This window comes from Hippocampus guttulatus, chromosome 13 (genome assembly GCF_054856545.1).
Source record: "Hippocampus guttulatus isolate MCC_2025c chromosome 13, RoL_Hgut_1.0, whole genome shotgun sequence".
In the NCBI taxonomy this organism is placed as follows: domain Eukaryota; kingdom Metazoa; phylum Chordata; class Actinopteri; order Syngnathiformes; family Syngnathidae; genus Hippocampus; species Hippocampus guttulatus.
Genome location: NC_141273.1, coordinates 8,822,720 through 8,845,543, shown reverse-complemented (window position 1 = coordinate 8,845,543; position 22,824 = coordinate 8,822,720). Strand labels below are relative to the sequence as shown.

The window sequence follows — 22,824 nt, the reverse complement described above, 5'->3', positions numbered from 1 at the left end:
GTGCAGTTGCATACAACAGGAAAGGGAAAAGTGGCTCTTTATGTTAGTGGGGCTCGGGAACCTTTTCCTCCAAAGGCCATCATGAACACGTATTGTATAGACCAGTGGTTCTTAACCTGGGCTTAATCGAACCCCAGGGGTTCGGTGAATCGGTCTCAGGGATTCAATGGAGCCTCTGCCATGGAGATTCAGACACACCCAACTCAACATTAGTTATGACATGCCTGCTTGGTCGTCACTGACTGCAGATGATCACATTACATTGCTTGTTCAATCAGTGCTGCGGGAAATTTAGTTTGCTCGTGTGGTTGTTCGTCTCTGTGTGTCCTGTGATTGGCAACCGGTTCAGGGAGTCCCCCTCTATTGCCCTAAGACGGCTGGGATAGGCTCCAGCACTCTCCGCGACCCTTGTGAGGATAAAGCGGTTCAGAAAATGGATGGATGGAGACAGATAGATACATAGAGTTACACAATAGATAGATAGATAGATTGATTGATGTGACAAACATTGGTAAATTGATGTGACAAACATTGGTAAATAGCACAGCCACCTTATCTTTATCTGTGAATGCAAAAAATAATAATAATAATAACTTTGTTGTTTCTTCTTTCTTCTTCTACCCACAATCTTGCTGCTGTAGACTGTAAATTTCCCCATTGTGGGACAAATAAAGGATATCTTATCTTATATACAGGTATGTATGCACATACACACGCACACACACACTAGATCAAAGGGTATGATATTGTAGAGATACAGTACTGTACATGCTTTTTAGTGGGCGTAGAATAGCAAGAATGTTTTCTGAGTCAAAAAAAAAGTAACAAAATTTGGAGGCATGCGGTTCTGTACACAACTACAAAATTGGTTTTCAAGTTAAAGAAAATTGGAGATCCCAAACTGGAAATGCTTTTCTGTGAAAAGCCACAATAAGCTATCATAAAGTCACAATTTTAATAACGGCAGAATCGATAGAGAAGATAACATGAAGAGTAGGCCATCACTATTTTTGCTAATCCCACTAATTGTTCGTGTATGTGTACATGCGGTTGCCTCCCTCTTTATTTATTAATATCGAGGTGGTTGGGATGAGGAGCTGAGACGCGGTGCGCGCGCATTCACCTCACGTGCGTGTGACGTCACGTGACCAAAAATAAAAAAATAATAGAGACACCCACGCACTCCCCACCCGCTGCCTGCTTTTACTCTTACCGACGTCCTCATCTTCGTCAACATGCGATAAAACAGCAGGCAAGTGATCACAAAACACTCTCTAACACGGCAAGTCCCTTTTTAATTGACTTATTTTGGGGGCTGTCAACAAAATGGACAAGCGCCAGGTCAAGGTATGTGGATGCATGTTATTGTTTCAATTACCATTTGCAGTTTGATCAGTGTTTTAATTCATTATTAAAGTGATAAGTACCTTTTTTAAAGTCCTTAAACATTTTTTTAAAATTTGGTTAAATTGCAGCAGCGTTTATTAAGTGATGATTACAAATGTGGCATATTAACAAGGTGCCATAGGAACTAATAAGAATGTGCCAGAAGAAAAACTCTTTAAAGTTAGCTTTAACTCAGGAGTTGGTTATTTTACCTAATTATGAGATAAGTAGGGGAAGAAATGAAAATAAATAATGTTGCTGCTACCTATGAAGTGCACTATTGCATTTCTTTTGTCAATTTATCCCAAATTACTTGAGAATGTTCCATTCCCCTTGTAAGTTTCATGCATAATTAAAAGCCAATACTGCATAGCACCTAGCCAATATTTTTATGCAAAACATGTCTGCTACTAATTGAAATAATCCAGAATCTAAATGGCTGCGTGGACATTTTGACACTTCATTATACTGATGATTATTGAATTAGAAAACCAAAGGCTGAATGACCGTCTTTTAATTGATAAGCAAGCCTTGACTGCCCTACATACTTAATGCAGTGATTTCCCCCGAGGCCGCGCAACCTTGCCATCAACTGTTCACTTTCTCACTATTGTCTGCCCGGCTGTCAGCTTGCTGATGAACTGATTCACCCCAGCAAAGATACAATGACATCATCATGCATTTTTTAAGACTTAAACATATTGCACCGTCTGCCACATTTGTATTTATGAGGACACAGTCACAACTACTTCATTATAGGGACACACTCTTAATGGGGTCAAACACAAAACATGTAGCAAATAATTTGGCACTGTTCAGAGTTATCCATTGAACAATATGTTCATGACTATGGCTATAGTTGGCAGTGGGGTACCACTGCACTGCATTCACGAGAGCTATTCGAAATTTTTTTGACACTTTTACAATCAGTAATATAAAGCACACCTTTGTACAAACAAACTGCAACTGCACTCTCAACTTTGACTAATTGGAAAGAGCGCCAACATTTCAATTATGCCCAAACTAAATTGTGATGGAAATATTCTTGATGCAGGTAAATGCCTCTCAAAATGAACACTACACAAAACTTTAACCAGTTGTGTCATTTAAAAAAAAAAGTAACTTTTGGATGACGTAGACTTGTCAAAGGGATGGCTGACATGTTTCGCCTTCATCTTTCTGCGACAGACACACAAAGTAGAGAAACTTAGCGAACGTGCAGTAGTTCCACAATGTTTTGTGACTACAAAACGATTTGTAACACATCCAGTGCATTTAGCGTCACTTGAGTGAATATGAGAAGTAGCTTGTGATGACATATTTCTTGCACCTCTGCTGATGAAATTGCAACGTGAGGTAGGCTTGCAAAGTGAGGTCCTTCTCAGGGACCGTAGTTGGGGTGCTTCAAAATGCACACGCTTCGAACTTAAGTCGTTGCATTCAATTAGTTTACCTCTAGATGACGCCCAAATTCTCCACACTGTACCCTTACATTTTCCCCTTAATAATTTTCAATTCCTTTGTACAACTTTTCGGTCACATTAGTGGTGGAAAAGGGGCATTTGCACCGTAGTGGGAGGGAACACAGCTAACCTTTTTTGCCGTCCAATAATTCCCTTTAAATTCACCACACGAGGTCTATATGATGTAGGGATTCACTAGAGTCCGTTTATGAGATTGGTGCACACAAAGTACATTTAGAAGGAACTCCAAGAAGTTGGCTGCTGTGGAGTGGATACTTGGAGATTTTGTATTGAAAAACGATGACATTCACCACACATACCACACATGTGGGGCACAGGCTCTGTCTGCCTGTGCCTGGACCAAATGCACCAAAGTCACATTACTCTGCCATCGCCAAAACTTAGACCTGATTTTCGCTGGACTAAATTCTAGTCTACTTTCTGTCACCAAATCGTCTGGTGCGCTGGGGTTCCTGGGGGCATAGAACAGAAAATGCCCTTGGCTCACCACAACCCTAGGCGCAACCCAGTCTGCCAAATTCCCAAACACACAAAATGTCACTTGCCCCAGAGCAAAATGAAAACGGTCCAGTTTTTATGTTGAGAGCATGTGCGCCTGTCTGTAAAAATAGGACCTATGGAAAATTACAATGTCTCATTAACACTTGGGCCTACAGTGCTGCTATATTTTAATGCGGGCCATGATGGCGGTACATGGAAAGTTCAGGTTTTTTGAGGTGGTAAAAAGCCTGCTGTAATGCATTATTGTACGAGAAAAATAACCCTCTATATTGTGTTTTTAGACTTTCTGCACACCATCCCACTGAACCTCTCTAGCAGCCATGAAGCTGCACGGACTGTCTGCTGCCACAATGAGTGCGCTGACCACAATCGTGCCATACCTGGGCTCCAACGACGCCATCTATGACGACGGTCCCGCCAAGCCTGGATTCCACTCAGAAAAAATGCACTCTGCATCCATTAGTGTCACAAACAAGGTCATTTACAGCACCAATGCGACCATTTTCCCCACGAACATGTCAGACATTCTGTTGAGTAATGACACTGATGGGATGGCGGCGCAGTGCGGGGAGGGCTTTGTGGACAACTTGGAGTGCTTTATGATCCTGACTCCTGGCCAGCAACTGGCCATCGCTATCTTGGCCCTCACTTTGGGTTCGTTTACAGTGCTGGAGAACCTGATGGTGCTGTGCGTCATTCTGCATTCGCAGATGCTACGATCTCGACCGTCCTACCACTTCATAGGAAGCTTGGCTGTGGCGGACCTCATCGGCAGCATCATTTTCGTCTATAGTTTCTTGGACTTCCATGTCCTGCACAGGAAGGACAGTCCCGAGGTTTTCCTCTTCAAGCTGGCTGGCGTCATCGCCTCCTTCACCGCCTCAGTGGGCAGCCTCTTCCTCACCGCCATCGACCGCTACATCTCCATCCATAGGCCCATGGCGTACAAGCGCATCGTGACCAAGACCAAAGCAGTGGCGGCCTTCAGTCTCATGTGGGGTGTGTCCATAGTGTTTGCGCTGCTGCCCCTGCTGGGCTGGAACTGCAAGCGCCTCAACTCGGTCTGTTCAGACATTTTCCCCCTCATCGACCAGAAGTATCTGATGTTCTGGATCGGAATGACCAGCGTCCTGCTGCTCTTCATCATCTACGCCTACATGTTCATCTTGTGGAAGTCGCACCACCATGCTGTGCGCATGCTAAGCCGTACCTCCCAGAGGAGCATCGTTGTCTACACAGCGGAGGGCACCAAGGTTCAGACGGCGAGGCCCGAGCAGGCCCGCATGGACCTCCGCCTGGCCAAGACCCTCGTGCTCATCTTGGTGGCCCTCATACTCTGCTGGGGGCCGCTCTTAGCCATCATGGTTTACGACCTCTTGGGAAAAGTGGATGACTTCATCAAGACCGTATTCGCTTTCTGCAGCATGCTGTGCCTGTTCAACTCTACCATCAACCCTGTCATCTATGCCATGAGGAGCAAAGACCTGCGCAGGGCTTTCGGCAACATCTGCCGCCTGTGCCGGGGAAGCGAGCAACCTCTGGATAACAGCGGGGAGAGCGATTGGAACAGCAGGAGCGTCAGGACCAAAGATAGCGGAGGCAGTGGGGCGAACAGCCGAGTGAAAGTGGCCCAGGTTTCTATTTCTGGAGTGACGGATACAACTTCAGGTGCAGATTCAGTGTGAAGGCCTTCTGATTGTGAAGTCGGAAGCCGTTCACACTGAAGTGTGCCATGAATATTGTGTAGGATGGACTGCACCTCCTTGTGCACTTGATTTTGACTGAAGCGTGCCAAAGAGTGACTTGTGATTCCAACATATTCACTGTAAGTTTGCTTGGATGATGAGCTCTGGAGCTGTTGTTTTAGGCCCAGCAAGCATTAATTAGCAAGATTTTTGTAAAATTTGTTGCATTAATTTCACCACTTTTCCTGTAAAATTTATTGCATTAATGCTATCCCGTTAGGTTGCTCCGGTGTTCCTTATGAATAATGAAATGTGCTTTGTCGTATAGCTTTCATTCTTAACCATTTTAGGAGTGACCACGTTTATTGCTGTTGCATATCACAGGTGTGGGAAACTATTTTGCAACCAGAAAGCCATCAAGTTTTTATAAAGTCCTCCTTGGCCATACTAAACTGAAGAACAAACCCACACATTTTCTACCACACTTACCCTGTCGTGGAGAGAAAGAAACTATCCCATCTAGCATCAGGCAAAAGCCAAATGCTTACATTATTTATTTATTTATCTATCTATCTATTTATTTATTATGAGCATTAGTGGGTTAAACGTTATTGTTTTTAGAATTGTATGGCATACAGGATCAATGCTGTCCCCACCACATCATAACATAGCAATGGCAATAGTGTGGCCGTAGGACAACCCCTCCAAAATATCCAATGAAAAACCGCATTTCTAAACTACTTGATAGAAGGTAGCAGCTGTGACATGAAAGCAGCCGTTGGTGGTTATGTAAGATGTTGTGATGTTTGGCTTTTCACCACGCTGTTGTTTACTGTAGAATTCCGGTGTGTGTTCTAAGAAGCAAAAACTGAAACATGTCTGGCTTTTTTGATAGCAGAAAATAGTTGTAGCTCTGTCAGGGATGTTCAGTGTGCTTGTAAAACATTGTGTGACAAATTGACACTGCCATATTGATGTCAAGTATCCACAGTGCTATACTGTCTTCTGTCGAAGCTTATTTTTCTTATCATGAAATTGTCAAGAAAACGGGGGATCTTTTTTATAATAAAACCATGAAATGCCACCAAACATGTACAGTAGTGCATCTAATTTACAAATAATTCATGCAATTCTGTTTTTCAAAGAGACAGAAATAACCCATACCTCCAATTTTCTTGAACGCTTGCCCTCACTAGGGTCACAGAATGAAAAACTACGAGAAACAAACATTTGCAGTCGCACCAAAAGACAATTTAGCCTTCAGTCTGTTAACCCAAGAAACATTGTGTGGACAATGTGGGAGCAAAACAGAACTCCTAAGAAAACCTACACAAGCACAGGAACAACATGCAAATTCCACAAGGGAAGAGCCAGCACTCGAACTTTAAACTTTAGAACTAAAAGGCTGAGGTTCTTCCTAACATCTACAACACTGGGGAGCCATAAATAATCCATATTATATATAACAAGTATTAGGGAAATACTGAAAGCCAGAACATTGATAGTTTCGTGTGATTTTATCCGTCCATCCACTTTCTATAGCGTTTGGAGCCAATCCCAGATGGCCAGGCGGAAGTACACCATGGACTGATGCCAGTCAATTGCAAGGCACATATAAACAATCATTCACAGTGAAATTGACATCTGTCAACAATTTTGGCAAATTTATTTCCATTATGATTGTTATTGGTGTGAGTGTGAATGGTTGTTTGTCTTTGTGTGCCCCGTGATTGGATGGCAACCAGTTCAGGGTGTAAAATGATTTCTTATATTTGTATGGGAAAAATTATCAATAATGGTAATGCTTTGAAAAACGTTGTTCAATTTAAATAAAAATCAACAATGAAGTTAATAGCCATCCTTTCCAGTTATTGATCAGCTTGTATAAAAATAAGATAAGATATCCTTTATTTGTCCCACACTGGGGAAATTTACAGCCTCCAGCAGCAAGAATGTAGGCAGAAAGAAGAAAAAAACAAACAAACACCGTTCAATTAAGTGCAATATAAATACAAAATGGATAAATCACAGTGCTATTTAGTTATTTACAAATGACCCTTATACAGAGCTGCGAAGAAGTAGTTGCCTCTTCCCAAATTCTTACTTTTTTGCATTGTTGTAATAGTAGTACTTACTCAACGAACAGCATATTGTTTTCACATTTAAAAATGGTGAACTACTGACCTCTTGTGGAAACAAACAAACACGCCTCGTTTTCATTTTGATTTCATCGCGTTCTGCTCAGGCAGGTGACTTTAACTTAGCCTATGGTCTCGTGGAAAAACACCGAAAAAGACACGAATTGTTTCACGTCAGCTCTTTTACGGACGTTACTATAGACAGCGTGTGTCGTCCACCTTTGAGTGGCCTTTACTACAAGCCCCGGCATGCATTGCAGTGATGTCACACGTGACATCGCCAGCCTGCGAGAAGCCGATAGCCTCCGTATCGAAAACAAGCAGACGAGCCGAGTTGCTTCTGCTAAAGCTAGCTCCGCTATCTTTAACGGCAGTCAGCCCGCTGCTGGGCTGCGAGCTTCCACAACTTTTTTCAGGAAGTAACTTTTGAAAGACAATTCAACCCGAATACAAGACACCCTCACTGTAAAGGTAAGACATGTCATTTCACGTACAACACGGCGGCCAACGCTACTACTTGCTTTGTTTTCTGCTATTTGTAGCTAGCTCCAAGAGCTAACGTTAGCTGGTTTAGCACTAATTTAAAGGCTCTGCTGCGCAACATGATAATCATGTGCCTGACAGGCGGCGCAGTGTTTGAAGTAGAGAATTTCACCATGACAATAGCTGCCTGTGATGACGAATCCATAACCTTACGACTTTAAACGTCTGACAATATATTATCTTCATTTGGGGGTTGGTTTGACACCTCTTCCTCCTTTTTGGATCAGTTTAAAGCAATGGCGTGCGGAGCTACCCTGAAGAGGACCATGGATTTCGATCCGCTCATGAGTCCAGCTTCGCCCAAAAGACGAAGGTGTATGCCCGTGTCTTCGTCGTCCTCGTCCCCGAGGAAATATTTGAGCATGGAGCCCTCGCCATTCGGGGAGTCGTCATCCAGACTGAGCGCAGGTAATTTTCCTACGATCGAGTAAAGTTGAAGCCCACAGGCCTTAGCAACCTGTTGTTCAGCCTAGTTAAGACTATCTTTTGTCAACTATCTTTTTGTTCCTCTCCCAGAACAAATTCTCCACAGCATCAAGCAAGAGTACAAACGCATACAAAAGAGGAAGCATCTGGAAACTGGAGTCTACCAGCCGCCCGAGTGCTGCTGTTCTCCAGAATCTCCTCCATCCCAGTCCCAGTCGACCATGTCAGGTTGGTCAACACACACTGAATTACTTTTAACGCATAATGCATTACAATGCACAGCCATTTTGAAGTAATTGTCTTAATTTGCTTTGCTGCGCTCTGCTCCCTATTATAATATATAAACAAATAATATTTTCAGCCACATTTTCACAACAATTTCAATTACAAATGAATAAAAATAAATTGTATTTACTCAACCTGCATAATGTGCTCCCACAAATGTACACTAACTGGAGGTGTAGTTATCGATGCTGCCTGTAATCATAATCAAGAGTATGAAATGGTTCCGTGTTAATATGGACACAAAAATCTCATGGCACAATGGCTGAACAGTGATATAAGGTGGGCCGACAAATGTTACGATCATTGAGTTGTAGATGTTCACAGAACAGAGACTGAAAAGGCTGGTCAGTGACAGAGGGTACAATCGTAGATGTGTCGATTGGCCAAAGAATGAACAGTGTCCAAAAGAGGACAAGTACTGATAGTCATTGACATGTGGCCATCCAGTGACAACATGAATCGTGATGGAAAGGTGGTCCAACAACGGTGCAGTCATAGACCATGCGATGACTGCATGAACAGTGATTTTTGTTTGTTGGGTTTCGCACCCCCACCCCCAAAGTTGACCAGTGTATATCCTATACACCACCCAATGAATTGAAATTGAATTTCTTTCAACAATAGATGATGGAACAGTTAGATCTCGCATTACGGCAGGACTCAAACCAAAATGAGCCACGGTTGCATGGAAGAAATACATGACTACCATTTGCAGCAAACACGTGTCTGGTCAGGTGTAATCTTACCAAAAATACACAATAGTTTATATGACTTAATTACATCTTAAAATGAATATGTGCTGCAGTTGTTTCTTTTTAAACCGTGGAGATTGGCTCACTGAGAAGATGCTTGTTTGGCTTTTGCAGCGACACCCTCTGGAGGCATTTCCCCATCGAGGAAGGAGCAGCCACTATTCACCCTCAAACAAGTTGGGATGATCTGTGAACGCCTGCTGAAAGAAAGGGAAGACAAGGTGCGGGAGGAGTACGAGGAGACCATGACATCCAAACTGGCAGGTCGGTACACGTCACTGCTGTCTGTAACATTCTGTAATAATGATCAGAAACATTGATGCAAGTGGGCCAAGGCTGGCTGTGTGGGAGTTACTCTGTTCCACTTATTGGGTTATAATAGTTCTAGAATTTTCATTATAGTTTTTATTTCATTTTGAGATTTAAAAAAAGTTGTAAAAATTAAAAACATACCTATTTTTAAAACAACCATCCACAAATCAAATACTAGTACTCTATATCAGTCCACAGAGTGCACTGCATGATACCACTTCTAAACTTGGATTCATAACGTGAGGATGCTTGATGACAACTTCGAAAAGTGGGTTTGTGGCTTGGATTCCTGGTGAAGCATGAAACCTAATCGAGTGTACCATTAAAAAAAAATTACCGCACCTATTTACATTCATGTAAAATCACAATTTATATTGACACCAATAAATTAATTTAGATTAATTTAAATTACTGTAATTGCTAATGATGAAAGCGAAGGACATTTTCACTATAAATCTAGCAGGGATGTTCCGATCACACTCTTTTAGTACCGGGTCCATCAATCCATTCTTTTGTTTATATATCTGCTGATATCAAGTCCCGATACCTTGGCCACACATTTTTTGGGCCGTACATCCAAATGAATGTTTTCACATCGTTCGTATTTCCTTGTTTGCTCCAAATAGAATTTCTTTTGCAGCGTTCAGAGAGCACAGTCGGCCTGTGTGCCGCTCGCTCTCTCACTCTAAATAAAATAAATTCCAGTAGTAATTCAAAGTGTCTTCAAAATATGTTCCATTTCCAAATGTATAATGTTTGCCATTGCAGAACAATATGACACCTTTGTGAAGTTCACACACGACCAGCTAATGCGACGATTCGGTGAACAACCTGCAAGCTGTGAGTGCTCTTCGTGCGTCGTTCCCATATTTCTGTCCCGCGGTTCCACATCTGCTTTCTGACTTTTGAGTTCATCTGCCTTTCTTCTCCAGATGTTTCCTGAACTCACATGACCACAGCCTCTCGTTGCATCCAGATCGTGTGACACCAAAAGGAAGGAAAAACAAATACACACACACACACACACACACACAACGCTCATCGTTACGAGATTCAGTTGAGATTAAACTTTTTCTTACTGTGCCATATTTCTGTGGTTGGGCAAATGGTTGTAAACAACCCGGTGCTTCCCGATGTAAGCGGACCCCCCCCCCCCGATACCCTCACCCTCCCTCACCCATAGTCCCCTTTTTCCCACCTGTGTGGTAGGTCCCAGCTGTGCGCGTGCTGACAGTTCTCACACTTTTTGTGACAATTCCCAGCATTACCAACTTGTTCACTCTTCAGTTTGTTACATGTAAATATATTGGAGCAGCAGTGACTTTGTCGTCACAAGGAAGTTTGCAGTCGCTCCTCCATTTTTTTCCTTTTTATAATTAAGTAGGGCAAATAGATTATTTTCTTCCCTTTCCCGACCAAGTGTTTTATTTATTTTAATTTGTTTTACTGGTATAACTTTGAATTCATTGTACGCAATCACAACTACAATAAAGGACTTAATTTTAAAGCCTGCCTGCTATGGACTTTATTTCCCTCCCTCCTACAAAAGGCACCATGAGGTACACTTGCACAATGAGCTCCAATACACTAGTTTTGGTGTAATATTTTGCATCTGGAGGGGAAAAAAATACCCATTATGGCAGGTGTGGACAATTTTGCAAAGGTGCCACATGAAAACCTGAAACACTTACTCAGGACCAAGCCAACATGCCAACCTCAACATTGTACATTTTTTGATGAATAACAAAGACAACTGTTCTAATTTTTCCTCTTCTATTGTTTTGGAAAAATAGTTGCCAATGGTGTTGGAAAAGATGCCCAGTATAAGAAAAGCTAATTTAGCAACACTGCAAACAAGTTGTAGCTCTGTTTTGCTCTCTCATATTCAACGAACATGCATTATACAGAAAAATAAAAGCCTAACTTTCAAAATATAAGAAAACCCTCCCAAGCAGTACTTTGAAATCCAATAGAGTATCAACTTATACTTTCAATATTTTAAAAAATTAGCACAGAAACTTAACATTTGAGGCATGAAATAATTTTAATTAAAGGGACAGAACTACAAAAACTACAGTTTCTCCAAGGCAATTTTTTGGTTTGTTTTTGGACCAATGGGTCAGCATCCTCCCCAAGTGAGTCGGGCCACGTGGTCCGTCTTCTGTTTCGTGGACTTGATAAAGCCTAAAAATTCCAGCTCCGAAACGGCCCTGATAAACCGAGCGCTGGAGAACTGTTAAGGCATTTTCCCAGTGTCCCGTGCCATGAAAAGCTTTGTTTTTTTTAATGTATGGGGTTGTTGTTGTTGTTTTTTTTACATCTAAGAAAATTACATTTACATGTTAGAAAAAGATACTGTTTGACGTCATCCACTTTTCCAAAGTTATCTGAATCTGGATCATTCCCCTCCGCTGCAGACACCACGGTTGAGTAGGCCTAAAGACAAACACCGCCATCCAAACAGCTGTCAAATATTTGGATCAATAATATATTGATCTACAAAACAAACAACCTCCAGGGAAAAACACCATCGATGACATTGTCAGGGCAAAGTTCAAAGGTGATGTGTTTATGTGGCAAATAGACAAGTAAACTCACTTGCACCCAGTCATAGAGGTTGATGAGGCGGCCGCACTCTAGGTGCAGCTTGTGCACGATGCAGATGTCAGGCGCTGCATTGGAGACACTCCCGTCATCTGTTTGTAGGCTCTCATTCTGCAACAACAATTTAAAAGAAAACATTCACAATGCAGTTGCATCGCAACGCATCAAATTTGAAGTTCAAGTAAAATGTCTCGAAATTTGTGCCCTGTATATCAAACAAACGCTGGCCTTTAAACCCTCGTGAAGTCACATGAGATGTCAGCAAATCTCATGAGACTTGAGCTGACTTTACTTTTATAGTGATTGATGGGAGACGAAAAATACAATAACATAAAAATTGTGGCGCAACATAGCAAAGGTACAGTAAAATATTAACTGGAAGTGGGCATCGTCAGTGTGGTGAGTCACGTCGGTGAGCTGCTGTCAGCATTCCAAGTCCATCTGAGTTTTCGGCGACAGCCAAACGGCATTGAGAACAAACTTCCCGGTACTACATCACACGCAGGGGCCGCACAACTGCTGTACACCTTTTAGTCCGACAGACCTCAATGCCATTTGTCCCATATTGTTATTTCACCAATAACCACGATGTGAGTGTGTCTGTAGATTTTATTTATTTTTTCTTTAAATGACTGCATGCTAGCTGGTGTGGCGCCTGTGTGTGACATGGAAATTACATTCTTGACACCGATTGGCTGACAGAAACACAATGCCCACCTCTGATATTAACAATTTCACACCAAATTAACGAAAGGCATTGCTCTAAAATGTATTTTCACCTCCTTTTTATCCATATAATTTTTTTTAATCAAACAAAAAAAAGATTCATTCTGTTTCCCAGAAAACCAAAGTGCATGCGTTCCTTTAATGTGAAATAATCATTTCATAACTATTGTCAAACAACTTATTTACAGATTGTATTGCCCCTTGATTATTTTGAGCATGTATAGTTTAGTCTGTACAGTTTAGTCGTCAGCAGTGCAACGGTTTTCTTTGTCATTTTCATGTACTGGTACTATACACACACACACATACACTGCGTGCGTGTGCATCTATCTTTTGAGAGAGGTTTTTTTTGGTTTGGTTTTTTTCTTGACTGGTGACACAGAAGATACATTTCAAACATAAATTAAATGAAATCCCCTTCCGTGTTGGTCTGATGATCAACCAGCACATCTACAAAGAGATCCTTCATTCAGAAAAGCACGAGGAGAGGTCAGAATTGTGGAAGGACAACTCAGCGTCCTTGTTTTGAAGAGGTAAAAAACATCAAAATGGCCGTGATGACAGCTGTGGAGGATCCTGGAGGAATCCTTCCAGGAGTGCATGAAGACATTGCAGAGGAGGCTAGGAAAGTGTTTTAGACGCCAAGCAGTTTACTTCGACGGAGAAAACTTGTGGATTGAAATTGAAATATATCTTTTGGACACAAGTTGTGGAACCTTTCCGATATAGCTCATATATTATAAACAGGATATCATTTGGTTAATATCCGCTCTTGTTGCTTGCTATTTTTCCTATCATGCTGGTGGAATACATGCTGCTTTTTCATGTCAATGTTAAACATTGTCAGTGTATAATAAATAACAAGACTTTAAAATCCTCAATAACAAAAAAATTTTTTTAAAAAAGCAGCACCTAATCTTCCACCACACGTGTCCATGCTTGAAATATGACGCTGACATACCGGAAGATAGTAGTAAGGGCTGCTGAGTGCCGCCTGAATGGAGGTGCGGGGTGTGGCGTTGAGGTGGCGTCTCACGAAGGACGAGGAGCTGTAGTAGCACACTTCATTCAGCGTCTGAGACTCTGGAGGAGGCAGGTGACTCCTACGATGCGAGGGAGCGTTGACAAACAGGAAGCTGACAATCAGAAGATAAATATGTCTCACTTTACGAGGTTGTCGATAAACTCCAAGACTTCGCTTCGCAGGTTTTCATATGGACTCCGTTTCTTGGACCTTCTAGACTCGTTCATCTCCAGAAGAGCCTGTTGAGGGTAGGTAAAATATGGAAACATCTCCAACAACAAAGTTTTGTACATAACATTCCACAGTGGAGTGTTTTGTTACCTTCTGCAGCTGGAACAGGTCGGTCTTCTTCTGAAAGTTCTTCAAAGGAGAGGTGAGTCTCTCTTCGTCGAATCGTACCACCTCACTTACCCCTGCTCGGAGAAGAAAGGAAAAGCTCCTTATTCCTGTGGTAGTAATTATCCCAAGTTAGGGAGATGACTTAGGCAAAGCCGGCACTGGGCAGATGCTTCTCCCAACTCACCGTCCAACTGTTTGAATTTGTTGAGCATGTCTTCCAGCTGGACAAAGGCGCTCTTCATCATTTTTGACTTGATGGGTTGCAGGATCTCTACGCATTTTTGGAGCAAAGCGATCAACTCATCCTTGGCCAACATCCTGGAGGAGAAACCACGAGAGGTTCCCGATTCAAAATATGGCCCAGAGTTCATACAATAATTAAAAATCATGCTGTTGGCCACCTGAGGGCGCAATAGAAACGATTCATGGCCTTGACTTTGGCGCTGTCGAACTTTAGGGCGTCAAAGACAGACCTTTAAGTCAGTTGTGCCCACACTCTCAGCATGCGTGCTACTTGTAAAACGACCACGCCCATATAGTAGACCTACTTCATTTATTTATTAGTTGTTTTTTAATACTTGGAATTCTTTACAGTATATGTACAAATGATCTGGGTATACCATGCAAAACTACATAAAACCATATTGCACAATACAACTTGCATGGAGTCCGGCCGGACAGGAGCATCTGAAAGCGAGCTGTGCGGACCCCTCCCAATGAAGATCATTCATGTTGGACTGGTACTTGGACATAACGATGGAAACTGCTGTCTTCGCCAGTTAGCGCCCTTGTATGCGCATTAGTGAGGCATGCAAAAGGTGTATGACAGGCTGCCATGGATGCCAATCAAGTGACAATTTTCACAACAGATGATAGGTGGAGGATTTTTTAAAACTCATTTACCAACATTGACAGGCAGCTACAGTATATTATATCAATAGCACAAAACTGGGAGGGCTGGCAGTGTTTGAGTTAATCCTATGAGAGCTACTGACACTCCCTTCCCGATCGACCGGTAGCTCACGATCTATGCAACAGCCACCCCAGCCTGAAGCCATCCATTTTCAATAGGTTTGTGGGTGAGGTGGACATAAAACTGCTGACAATTTAAGGCCGATGTGTACCAAAGTCAGAGTATCATGACAAAAAGTCTCATTTTTATATAAATGAAGACTTATTTTAAAATAAATCAGGTTATTATGAGGAAAAAAACAATGGCTGCCAACCGGTCCAGGGTGTCCTCCACCTACTGCCCGAAGACAGCTGTTATAGGCTCCAGCACGCCCGGCGACCCTTGTGTGGATAAGCGAATCGGAAGATGGATGGATGGTAACTATTTCTTTTCATAACATTTTGTCACATCTTTTTTTCCTTGTTACTTTTACTTTTTTTCTAGACCAGTGACAACTGCTACTATGCAGAATAATTCATACAGAGATGATATATATATATGTGTGTGTGTGTGTGTGTGTGTGTTTGTGTGCGTGTTTACCTAATGTGGCCAGTGAGTGTAAATTCTCATTTGCAACACAGCCAGTGCTTACATTTCAGCCATTTAAATAGACCAAGAGAAGTAAGATTAATTATATAGGCTTACTTAAGCAGCTTCATGGCTGACTGGTAATCCTCCGTCTCCCAAACATTCTTCTCCAGGCAAATTAAATGGAGCTCCCGGATCTGCGGGTAATCCAGTGTTACATGGGAGCAACAATGACAGTTTAGGAAAAAAAAAGGATGCTTTGTTGAGATAAAGGGATTTCTTGCCTGTTTTCCAAGGGGGTAGCGAGGCAGCGACGAGGTCAAAGCATGAAGACACCTCAGCAAGGGATAATAGTGCTTGTGGTATTTACAAAGATCCTTTATCAGCTTGTGGCAAACCTCCTAAAACAGTTGAAAGTCTCGCTCAAATGTTCATGTCAGCAAAGTTAGGTGTCGCGGTGAAACTACTAGAACATCGTACCTTTAAGTAAGCATCATCCTCTGACAGCTGAACCTGCGTTTGGGATTCCTGCTTTTTAACATACCTGAAGAACAGACGAAGATGTTGAGCATACATAGTCCATTGGCGCTACATGAACATACACATTACATGGACAAAAGTATGAGCCTCATCGAATCAGTTACAGATGCTCTGGAATGGTACAATTAGGAATTTGTGAAGAACAGGGGAAAAAAAACAAATCTGCTGTCATGTAGGAGAGTGCAATTTTTTCTCTTTTTTTTTTTTGCAATGCCTCTTACTCAAGGACAAACTTCAAGTGTTTTGGATGTTTTGATGATGTACAGTGGATGTTATTTTTGTGCTGAGGACTGTGGCAATTTAGGATGTTTAAAAACCTCTGCATTGCACATTCGTCTTGTACAATCAAAATGTGACCTAACTTTGTCTGTACATTTTTAAAAGTTTTTTTTTGTTTTTTTTAAATGGTGAGTGTTGTCCCCTATAATGGATTTTTTTCCATTACTTGAGAATACAGTACAAGCAAATCAGATATCAACCATCGTCTCGAAACATATATCGGTAGTGAATCCAGAGGTTCTCAGATAAAAACAACGCACCAGGGGTAACTGCCGATCCCTGAGAAGTCCTTGAATTTGAATAGACCTAAAGTTCTTTTAAAACAATTTCCCAGAAAGATCACTTTCCACATGTCCTAATACTTTTGTCCACAGAGAATTTTAAACTTTGACCAGTGACCCGTGTACCTGGTGAATGAAGGCAGCTGCCTAATCCTCTGCAGGTCCTCGTGGCTGAGCTGCGCCAGATTACGCAGCGCTTCCTTCTTCTTGCAGCACAGCACGCTGAGAGGCTGCGAGTGGAAGTGCTCCAGCAGGGCCAGCTTCAGCACAAAGGAGATAACATTTGGCTCTTTTTTTTTTTTTTTGCAGAGGAAGTGGACTTTGATCCCACAAAAGCCCAACATTTGACACAAATTCATCAAGGGGGGGGGGGGGGAATACCTGTGTGAAAAAGTACTTGCCCCCTAAACCTAATCAGCAACAACTGAAATCAAGAATTCTTTAGAGAATGTTTTTTTTTTTTGGTCTTTCACATCTGTGGAGATATTTTGGCCCACTCCTGCTTGCAGAATTGTTCTAAGTCAGTGACAGAGGATGTTTTTAGAGCATGAACGGCCTTTTAAGGTGCTGCCTGTGCAGCATTTTAATCAAATTCATATCCAGACTTTGACTCGGCAACTCGCAAACCGGTTTTTAGGGGGGTTGGGGGGGTTAAGCCATTTACTCATATGTTTGATTCGTCGTCCTGCTTGAAAATCATTTGCTTCAGCTTGAGGTCACCAACTAATGGCCAAACATTCTCCCTCCCTCAGCATTTTCTGGTAAAGAGCAGAATTCATGATTCCATCAATCACAGCAAGTCATCACAGTCCCACCACCATGTTTGACAGTTGATATAATGTTGTATTTCTGCAACGAGCCGTTACGTCATTTTTGCAGGTTAGATGTTAACCACTTTTCCACGTTTCTCCATTTGGCTCTCACCGTGGTTCACTAGTGTCCTTTGAGAAAGGCTTTGCAACCATTTCCACATTGATGTCAATGACTATTTCTCATCTGTTCTTGATTTTTTTTTTTTTTGTTTATAGCATTTTGTTGCAGCTTTTTGAGATCTTTCGGCCGACTTCATTTTCTTAGACAGGTTCTATTAACCCCTTCATGCACCCTCTAACCTGATAGCATGATAAGCTGCCCACTGTAGTAACCGCTGTCCCTGAAAGGGTTAACCCTTGATGATTTCTTGACTAAATGGTTTGAAGGTCATCAAGCATGGGTGTGGACAGTGAAACCGACGGATTCAGATTTCCATAAATTCACACAAATAATTACTTCATCATTGAACTCATTCACTCCCAAAGACGTTTTTAAACGTCTTTTCAGACTTGGTCCAGAATTGGCTGGTACTGAATGAGTTTTAACAAAGAGGGTAAGATCTTTTTCCACGCAGGGCCAGGTAGCTTTGAAAATGTTGAATATTTTGAGAAGAAAGAAAATACTTTTTCATGGCATATACCGGACAGAAAAATGACAGCTTTTATTGGCAGTGTGAAAGGGGATACACACAATACAATCAAGGTCCATACACCGAACAAGGCTTTCAGAGGCTATTGTGTAGGTACCTGCACACCCTTGATGAAATTTCGCACTGAGAAGTCATGGTAGAGGAAAAGGCTGATCAGCACCTGCATGACTTTGCCAGACAGCTTGAAAGGGAACTTCGGGGTGAGGATCAACTAGAGCATGTAACAGAACAAAACCAATACGTCATTTCATCAAAATTAGGATCAAACGTACATTTTGATGTCATCTTTATGTAATGTGAATAAATGTGCACCTTGTCAATGACAGTGGCCAAGTGATGAGTGCATGACAGAGACTGGAAGAGCTCGATACACAGCAGCGACGATACTGAGTGGGGCAACATGTGCTGGATGGTGCTCGGCGACGTGGCGATGCCGAAGATGAACATGAGGGGAAGCCGCTCAACATATCGACTATTACACAGACAGAGTTGTCAGCTTCACACACCTTGGTTCCATGTCCACAGTTTTACCAACAGGTAGTTCATACAATTGTTATACACTATACAATAAATTCAACAAGAAGTTAGACACTGTGGCAACCACTGTTGCCACAGTGTCTAATCCGAAGGTCAAACAATAATCCAAGCAATATGTATACCGTAAATTACATGTCGGTGACAGTACCACTCAACAAACCTTCCAGTTTCCTTTCTTCACTTGCCTATCAGGTGTCTTCAAAGGCTAAGTAGGTTTACATTATTTTTGTTTTATCATGACATAGAGAGGGCACTTTTTTTAGCATACAGATGCCAAACTTGCGGATGCCGTATGCTATATTCCACCAAAAGAAATTGTCAAGAGCCAAAAGAAATTAGGAGAAGAAATGGAAGAAGTAGTTGTGGTCCTGGCAACTAATGGGTGAAGTAGCGGCACGATTAGGTAACGGGGATTTATGTCCCAGTCCAAGCTATACTTTTTAAACGTCACACCTATAATAATATAGTCACACCAAACTATGAAAAATGTGTGACTTGTAAATACGCTTCAATTCAATTTAATTTACATGATGGTATGCAGAAATAGTGGTTACGATTGCATGGCCATCCATGTCTTATGTTATTTTACCATATTTTGTTATTTTATATTAACTATTCTGTAAAGCGCTTTGTTACAGCTGCAGCTGTTGTAAAAGCGCTATATAAATATAGATGAAATTTATTGTATTGTCTCCTGCGGGTAAATTTATGTTTTGAGAGAACAATTTTGACATCGACCAGCAAAACTGATTGAGCTTGGCATGTGCGGTTTAACTATATCTCGAAATGCTATGTGATTTAATAAACTATTTTAAAAACAGTTCAGAAATAAAGAAGACCAGAGATAAGGGGGGAACGTAACTACAGGTTGTCAAGTCAAGGGCCGAACCAGACATATGCATTTTCAGTCATTCGCACAACCATGGGAATACTGCAAGAGTTCAATGTTACCTGCAGATGAGAATGAAGTCCTGAAGAACTTTTTGGTTGAAGGCCTCTAAATCTTTAAAAATAATCACAACAGGGGGATACTGGTCTTTACTTGGAGAACTGCGCTTTTTTCCAGGAGTGCTAGATTTCTGCAGCAGTAAATAAAAAAAATTGGATTAGGTGATCGCAAAAGTTAAAAATAAATAAATAAATAAAGGCCATGATGCACGGGTCCTACCTTTGTTTGTGTGTTGTACCATTCACAGAGCACGCTTAAGGAGCAGTGCACACTCGTATGAACTGGAGTGTCGCTCTGCTGCAACTCCGCCGCCTCAATCTCCTCCTCCTCCTCATCAGCAGCACCCACCAATGTGTCCATCAACCTCTCCAAGACCCTCTTCATCAGGTGCTTCAAAGCTGAAACAGTAGCACATACACTACACTGAAACCTTGTATTTCAGACTTAAACCAAAGTTCAACCCCTCTGCAATTACACAGAATGCCACCATGTATCAGCCCTGACTAGACCTCACTTAAGTAAACATTGTGTTTTGCTTTTTACTTTTCATTTATGATGAAAGTTTGATCCTGAAAATTTATGTACTTATTTACATGGGGGAGGGGGGGGATCTTGTTTCCAAATCTAATCAACAAGCTTTTCATAAATGTGGAGTGTGGTTGATTGAAATTCCGCTGTATTATTTATGTTGTTTTATTTGAACTTTCTCCATGTTGTGAATTAAGTTACCTGCACATTCTTTGGCCTGGACAGAGGCCACGTGAGGAGTGACAGACTGCTGGAGCAGCTCAGATAGGCTCTGGAAGGTCATGTCATGATCTGGCACATTCACTCCTAGTGAAGATATGGGGAGATGACAAAAAAAGGAAAATTCAATTTACATTCTTCTGTATAGCTTGTGTTGCACCCTACACAGAGAAACTGCTCACACACATTCAGGCATGCATGTGAAGAGATGTGAGCGTGAAGGTGTATGCTGCACTTCTTTGGCTCGTTTTGGTTCCTAGACTAGTATCTCTAACATCTATTTTTTGTTATTTTTGTCAACAGAGGGACTTGAACTGTAACCCAACTGTTACAAAGTCCAGGTTCTCACTACTGTCCCCAAAAACATCCAAAGATCACCTTTCGCATCATCATCATCAACAATATCATTATCATCATCATACCAAGCATTAGTGCTGCAGTGGGAATCTCGCTGGCCCTCATCTGACAGGCCCAGTTGCTGTGTTGGCGAGTGATGGAGCATTTCCTGGTGAAGTCCAGCAAGCTGTCCAGGACTTTCTTGTTGAGTTCATCCTGCAAAATCTGAGAGTAAACACGTGATACATTTTTGTATCAAATGTTTTCTGCTGTTATCATTTTTCCTAATATTCGACTCTAAAATTGATTCAGTGTCATTTTATGAAATGAGTAAGGGGAAGTGTGGGAACGTAGTAACCAAGGGTCATTTCAGGTTCTCAGTTCTGGCCCTCCTGTGTTTGTGCATGTTGTACCCCTTCTTGCATAGGTTTTCTTATGCCCCGATAATGGTAAACACAGCTAGATGCCTTTCATACAGACGACTAGGGTTCGATTCCTGGCCACTGTTGAGGTGGGTTGTGTCATCTGGAGTAAAAACTATGCCAAACAGTGAGTGACAAGCATAAAATCACTGATACTCTGGCTCCCAAAACCATGCATGTTAATGTAACGAAATAGTCAATATTGTCCATTGGTCTGAATTTGAATGATTGTTCGTCTATCACTACAGAAAATGGATGGATTCCCAACCCTATTATAAAACATTACTCTAGTGATGTGCTTTTTTGCTGTCAGCATAGATTGTTTGGAAAATATCATCCCATCCAGGCTGCTGTAACTGGAGAGCTTACATCTCTGTCAACATGCAATAGATTTTATGGACAAACGTCATCTCTCGAAAACTCTTTGTCAATGTGTCAACCATTCAAAGTGTACCATTGTATGAAATACCTCTGTATCCGTTTTTGTCTTATTCCATAAATCATGAAAGAGTCTGAACCGTAAGTCACTCGTCTCCGCGCCTTTGCAACCATGAGTGAAATGGTCGTCTGTGGGCGACGGGAATACAATTTAAGACACAAAAGCGATAACTACAACTGCTGAAGCTTAATAATGGAAACAGGCGGCTCATTTTACCTAAACTGAGGGAGCTTGTTTTCTTCTTCTTGGTGTTTGGCTTGAAAACAAAACAACCCTAGAATGTGGAGTTAGTGTCAGAAAGTACGCAGACAAAAAATAATACGAAAGTTCCAGTAAACACGAAACATTACCGTTGATACTGAAGACGTGGACATTTTTAACGGCCCATCAAACTGTGAAATGGTGTCAGTCCTTTCACCGGTTCGTTGATTATTTCGTTGAACTCCTCCAGTGAGAAGGACAAAATAAAAATACCCCCTCCCCACCCGTGAAAAGTCTGCTGCTTCCCGCCATGATGACGTTGACGGAAAAAAAGGTGTGTTCAAGACTCCAAATCTTGACTGTCAGCGTCACACACACGCACACACACAAAACGCTAAATCAAAGCCTTTTTTCATTAGGGCAGTAACAACTAAATTTGAAATATGAAAGAAATGATAAATGCAAGCCACACCCAACCCTTTTTTATTTCTCACTTTCCATGTGCTAACATTTGCGATCTTGAACATACCTCCACGCAGTTGCTACAGAGCGAACTCTTAAAACACGTCCTCTAAGTGTTGCTTCCTTTTAATTAATGAGCCAAGACATCTTTTACATTTGAAAAATGTCTCAAAAATGGTTTACGTACTGATGATTGTCTCGTCCAATTTTGATCAAACATTTCTACTCTCGGTCATGAGTTCTTCATCACGAAGACGTTAAAAATATAAATAAGCAATGGCGTGATTTCGTGTGATTGGTGAACGTTTCAAAGCGTGTGGAGAGCGAGAGAGAGAGAGAGAGAGAGAGAGAAACACAATATTAATCAGAGTAGTGTATGAATACGAGTAGGGCCATAGAGCACATATTGTTGTCAAGAAATTATTTTACTTGATTTCTCCTTCAAATGTTGTGCCCGTCACTGTGCTCTCGCTCTACTTGAATC

General features: G+C 41.7%; 3 protein-coding genes across 5 annotated transcripts; 2 read left to right on the top strand and 1 right to left on the bottom strand.

Annotated features, from left to right (window-relative positions):
• The first annotated feature begins 1,201 nt into the window (after positions 1–1,201).
• On the top strand, positions 1,202–6,136 carry LOC147196199 (cannabinoid receptor type 1B-like). Its single transcript, XM_086127526.1, has 2 exons — positions 1,202–1,347; positions 3,653–6,136. Exon 2 carries the CDS (start codon positions 3,692–3,694, stop codon positions 5,054–5,056), a length of 1,365 nt encoding a protein of 454 aa, XP_085983652.1. The 5' UTR covers positions 1,202–1,347; positions 3,653–3,691; the 3' UTR covers positions 5,057–6,136.
• A 1,351-nt stretch (positions 6,137–7,487) lies between these two features.
• Positions 7,488–11,019, top strand: LOC147196198 (akirin-2-like). Its single transcript, XM_086127454.1, has 6 exons — positions 7,488–7,665; positions 7,965–8,145; positions 8,254–8,391; positions 9,315–9,464; positions 10,281–10,352; positions 10,445–11,019. Exons 2-6 carry the CDS (start codon positions 7,974–7,976, stop codon positions 10,453–10,455), a joined length of 543 nt encoding a protein of 180 aa, XP_085983580.1. The 5' UTR covers positions 7,488–7,665; positions 7,965–7,973; the 3' UTR covers positions 10,456–11,019.
• Positions 11,020–11,537: 518 nt separating this feature from the next.
• On the bottom strand, positions 11,538–22,180 carry orc3 (origin recognition complex, subunit 3). Of its 3 annotated transcripts, none has more exons than XM_086127451.1 (20): positions 22,028–22,180; positions 21,894–21,951; positions 21,708–21,805; positions 20,903–21,041; positions 20,463–20,567; positions 19,953–20,131; positions 19,736–19,863; positions 18,560–18,719; positions 18,345–18,458; positions 16,912–17,045; positions 16,166–16,229; positions 15,970–16,086; positions 15,803–15,882; positions 14,390–14,523; positions 14,188–14,312; positions 14,008–14,105; positions 13,804–13,945; positions 12,111–12,227; positions 11,869–11,948; positions 11,538–11,737 (listed from the first exon to the last, which is right to left on the bottom strand). In XM_086127451.1, exons 1-20 carry the CDS (start codon positions 22,049–22,051, stop codon positions 11,632–11,634), a joined length of 2,202 nt encoding a protein of 733 aa, XP_085983577.1. In that variant the 5' UTR covers positions 22,052–22,180; the 3' UTR covers positions 11,538–11,631. The 3 variants fall into 3 exon arrangements, with proteins under 3 accessions (XP_085983577.1, XP_085983579.1, XP_085983578.1); XM_086127453.1 differs by having other exon boundaries at positions 14,188–14,279; XM_086127452.1 differs by having other exon boundaries at positions 20,903–21,032.
• Positions 22,181–22,824: the final 644 nt, after the last annotated feature.